This window comes from Carlito syrichta, unplaced genomic scaffold, assembly GCF_000164805.1.
Source record: "Carlito syrichta isolate Samal-C Ts95f unplaced genomic scaffold, Tarsius_syrichta-2.0.1 Scaffold153628, whole genome shotgun sequence".
Classification (NCBI taxonomy): Eukaryota; Metazoa; Chordata; class Mammalia; order Primates; family Tarsiidae; genus Carlito; species Carlito syrichta.
This window is the reverse complement of record NW_007097724.1, coordinates 65,691-70,187: the sequence shown is the minus strand read 5'-3', so window position 1 is coordinate 70,187 and position 4,497 is coordinate 65,691. Positions and strand designations below refer to the sequence as shown.

Sequence of the window (4,497 nt, the reverse complement as noted above, 5' to 3'; positions counted from 1 at the left end):
AAATGAGCCAGGTGTGGTGGCACACGCCAGTGGTTCCAGCTACTCAGGAGGCCGAGGAGAAAGGATTGCTGCCTGAGTTTAGGAGGTCAAGGCTGCTGTGAGCCATGATCTCGCCGCTGCACTCCAGCCTGGACAACAGAGTGAGACGTCGCCCCCCCCCCCCAAAAGGGTAAGACAGCACCCACCTCCTGCCATATACACACACACCAGTAAGAACTGAGGTCCCAGGATGGTCATGACCCCAGCTAGTAATGAATGGGCCGGTCTCAGAGACTTGCAACTCGGAAGATCAAGGACAAAGTCTGGTTGGAGGATGACTTAGGAGGAGAACTATGGGAATGTTCTTTATATTCTACTGCTTGGAGCCAGAATGAATCCTAGTGCAAAAAGGAGCAAAGCCAAGCTCCAACCAGGACTAGGGAAATGGAGAGAGAAACCAGGCAGCTCCGGACCAAGGGGACAACACACAGGCACTGCCACGGCTTGTCCCCAGAGCACACACATGTCAAGGACGTTCAGGTCAGTCCCATGAACCCAACAGAGCTGCGACTGCTTGGGAGACCCATCCCACGTCAAAGTGAGTGAAATCCTCACATTGGTATGGTTCTGAGAGCAGCCCTGTAACCCTGAGGAGGGTCTCTGGGGACCACGCCTGTGTACCGTTCACGTGGTAACCAGAAGACTATGACATACTCAGAGGGCAGTGAGGTCACAGAGCACAAGCTTTAAAGTAAGTGAGTCATGTGTGCCTCATTTATTTTTAAAAGAAACTTCTGAGAAGAGCTTAGAACAATTTTTTCCCCTGAGTGCCCTTCCCCAAAGGTACTCACAGAACAATAAGGTGTGACTGTAATGGCTGCACTGAATTGTCTCTTGGACAGCGTCAGACGGGACATAAAGAAGGTGGACAGAGAACTGAGGCAGCTGAGATGCATCGACGAATTCAGCACGCGATGCCTCTGCGACCTGTGTATGCACCCCTACTGCTGCTGTGATCTGCACCCATATCCCTACTGCCTGTGCTACTCCAAACGCTCGCGCTCCTGCGGACTGTGTGACGTCTACCCATGCTGCGTATGTGACTACAAGCTGTACTGTCTTCGACCCTCTCTCCGAAGTCTGGAGAGAAAAGCCATCAGAGCCATAGAGGATGAAAAGCGGGAGCTTGCCAAGTAAAAGAGCTTATTTTTAGACGTGTATAGTTGGTATATTAGCCTTAGACGTTGGAATCAGAAATATATATATATATGACAATCGATACTTGAACAAAGATGAAAAGGGTTCAGGGTAATAATCCTGGTGACTTAGGAAAGATTTAAGAAAAGAAGAGTAAATGAGTCCATGATGGGAATTGCAAGATTCTCAAAAGACAGCGTGGTAACAGTGTCGATGGGCAAGGTCGCTGGTGGTTTACAGCGGGAATGCCAACATGACAAATAATGTGGCTTTAATGAGGGGAAGAAATGGGGGATGTCATTAAAAAGCCATTGGAAGCAGCCAACGAAACATTTTTCCTGGTTATGAGTAAAGTGATTTGAGTATATTTGGACTTACAGAAATGACTGCAGGAGGAGGCATAATAATTGATCAAGTCCTTAATGTTTGCCAGAGGCTTTTTGCAGGGGAGCAAATTGAGGCGTAGAGGCAAGGCCTCGGTTTTGTAGGAAAAGCTTTCTTCCATCCCCCACTCCAGACAAAGACTTCACAGGCATCTGGAGTCGGGTCTGTCGTGTTGGCCTCCCCTCCTACTCCAGAAAAGGTCTTGCAAGCAAACAACAGGACTAAGTTGCAGCTTTCAGAGTAGACTTAAAAGAGTTTTAATTAAATTGAGTCATTTAAGTGAGTCACTTAAAAAAATTGTTTTTGATTACATTTTATTTTTTGCCCGGAGGAAGCTTTCCTTCCTTAATGTTCCACACACAACATTTAGTCTGTTAGTATTAATGAAAAAAATGGCTGATAGCGACTGTCCCTGGTTAAATAAATGATACATTCACACTGGAATAATATGTAGACACAAAATATGATGAAACAAATCAGCCGGGCGTGGTAGCGCATGCCTGTAATTCCAGCTACATGGAAGGCTGAGGCGGAAGGATCGCCGGAGCCCAGCAGGTCGAGGCTGCGGTGGCTGGGAGCGGCCACTGCACTCCAGTCTGGGCGGCAGAGTGAGACTCCAACTCAAAAAATAAATAAATAAATATGATGAAGCATAGTATGTGTTGATGTATTAAATGAAACAAGCAAGGTGCAGAAAAACTGTGTTTATTATGATAGTATTTTTTAAAATGGCATAGATAGAGTCTCTTGGTTCTTTTCTTTCTTTCTCTCTCTCTCTTTCTCTTTCTTTCTTTCTTTCTTTCTTTCTCAAGGTCTCATTCTGTCACCCAGGCTGGAGTGCAGTGGAACAATCACAGCTCATCGCAACCCTGACCTCCTGGGCTCAGGTGATCCTTCCACCTCAGTCTTCCAAGTAGATGGGGATACAGGTGCATGCCACCACATCCAGCAAATTGTTTGGAGTTTTTGTAGAGACGAGGTCTCGCTGCCCAGGCTGGTCTTGAACTCCTGGACTCAAGGGATCCTCCCATCTCAGCCTCCCAAAGTGCTGGGATTACAGGCCTGAACCACCATGCCTGGCCAAGTCTCTTGACAACAGTGACAGTGGTGTTTCATTGGAAAGGGCCATAGGACAATTACTAGGTCATCAGCCACAAAGGGTCAGGAGTGGACCTTCTTCATAGTCTGGGATGGGGCTATCGCCTATAAATTCATTGACAGTCTTTTTGAATTAATGTTTCTTTTTACTCTTTAAGGTATCAAGTTACAGACATTGCTTACACAAGTCTGTGTCCACTCATCTCGTGTCCTTGGATACCTGAATGCCCTTGTCCATGTCCTTTCAGCCTCAGTCTTCTGGCTGCTCCCAGACTCTACGGATGAAAGTGCCTCTCTGTCCCTTGCTGTCTGGCCTCTTTACGCCTCCTCCAGGAAGCCCTATTTCTTGGTGTGCAGTAGACACGGCTTCAAGCTTAATTCTCAGCAATGTAGTTTGTGATGCTTTTGCTGACAGTGCCTGGGTGTTGGCCAGTTTTTTTTTTCTTCTGTGCCTGCAGCAGTATGTAAAGCTGATGACGTCTTTACATTAATACCCCAGTTTCTGAACTGATGACTCTAGGTCCATTTTAGAAACCTCAGGCTTGCTTTCTTTTATCTCTTTCCAGTCACTTTTCTTCCCATTCATACAACCCTGTGAAATGCCTGTGCTCTGTTTCTGACAATTTGACATTTCACTATCCAGAAAGGCTTAGTGTCACTTGCAAACCTAAATATTCAATTTTCCTGAATATGGGTGAAAATATTAAGCCCTGATCCTAGCCCCAGTCCCAGAGGACTCCCACTGTTAGTATTTGTTTCTTCCAAGTGAAATGTCTCTTGTCTCTAAGCTAGCTCCTGATCCATGACTAAATAGATCTAGAAATATCATGTTAACTCTGTTTTTTTTTTCCTTTAAATAATCTTTGGTGTGAAACCTTGCCCAAGGCTTTTTGACTTGAGGATTGATACTCACATGACATCTCACCCCTTTAAAGAATGCTGGGGTTTGGCTGTTTATGACATTTCAGATGTCAGACTGTGTCCTCTAGAAGGTTCTTAGCCCAGTGGCAAAGTGATGACTTCTTGGTCTGTGGTCTTGGCTTCACTGAAATTGTTTTTCCCTGTGAGAGTCAATTTGCTCTATCTCTGGGTGCTTCCTTAAAACTGGTAAAAAGCGTTAGCCAATAATTTCCTAATTCTTCCCATAAATTTCTTTTTAAAAATTATTAATTAATTTTCTTTCTTTTTTTTTTTTTAGAGATAGGGTCTTAGCTCTGTCACCCAGGTTAGAGTGCAATGGCACAATCATAGCTCTCACTGCAACCTTGAACTCCTGGGTTCAAGTGATCCTCCTACCTCAGCCTCCCAAGTAGCTGGGATTACAGGCACATACCACCACACTTGGCTATTTTTAATTTTTTTGTAGACATGGGGTCTCATTCTGTTGTCCAGACTGGTCTCAAATTTCTGGGCTCAAATGATCCTCCTACATCAACCTCCTAAAATGCTGAGAGTGTAGGTATGAGCCACTCAGGTGATCCTTCCCCTTCAGACTCTCAGCTGGGACTACAGGCACTCCACAATGTCCAGCTAATTTTTAAAATTTATTGTAAAGATGGGCCAGGAGCTGTGGCTCACGCCTATAATCCTAGCACTTTGGGAGGTGAGAGGATTGCTTGAACCCATGGGTTCGAGACCAGCCTGGACAACTTGGCGAGACCTCATCTCTATAATAAATCAAAAAATTATCCGGGAGTGGTGGCACGTGCCTGTAATTCTAGCTACTTGGAAGGCTGAGGCAGAAGGATCACCTGAGCCCAGCAGGTCGAGGCTGTGGTGGCCGGGAGCGTGTCACTGCCCTCCAGCCTGGGCAAGAGCGTAAGACTCCCACTCAAAAAA

At 45.7% G+C, this 4,497-nt stretch overlaps 1 protein-coding gene across 1 annotated transcript in view; it reads left to right on the top strand.

Moving 5' to 3' along the window:
* The first annotated feature begins 693 nt into the window (after positions 1–693).
* ODF1 (outer dense fiber of sperm tails 1) overlaps positions 694–4,497 on the top strand; it is an 11,492-nt gene continuing 7,688 nt past the window's right edge. Inside the window, exon 1 of the mRNA XM_008050725.2 lies at positions 694–1,172. Within this exon, the coding sequence (XP_008048916.2) occupies positions 853–1,172 (320 nt within the window). The 5' untranslated portion in view covers positions 694–852. The remainder of the gene's footprint in view (positions 1,173–4,497) is intronic.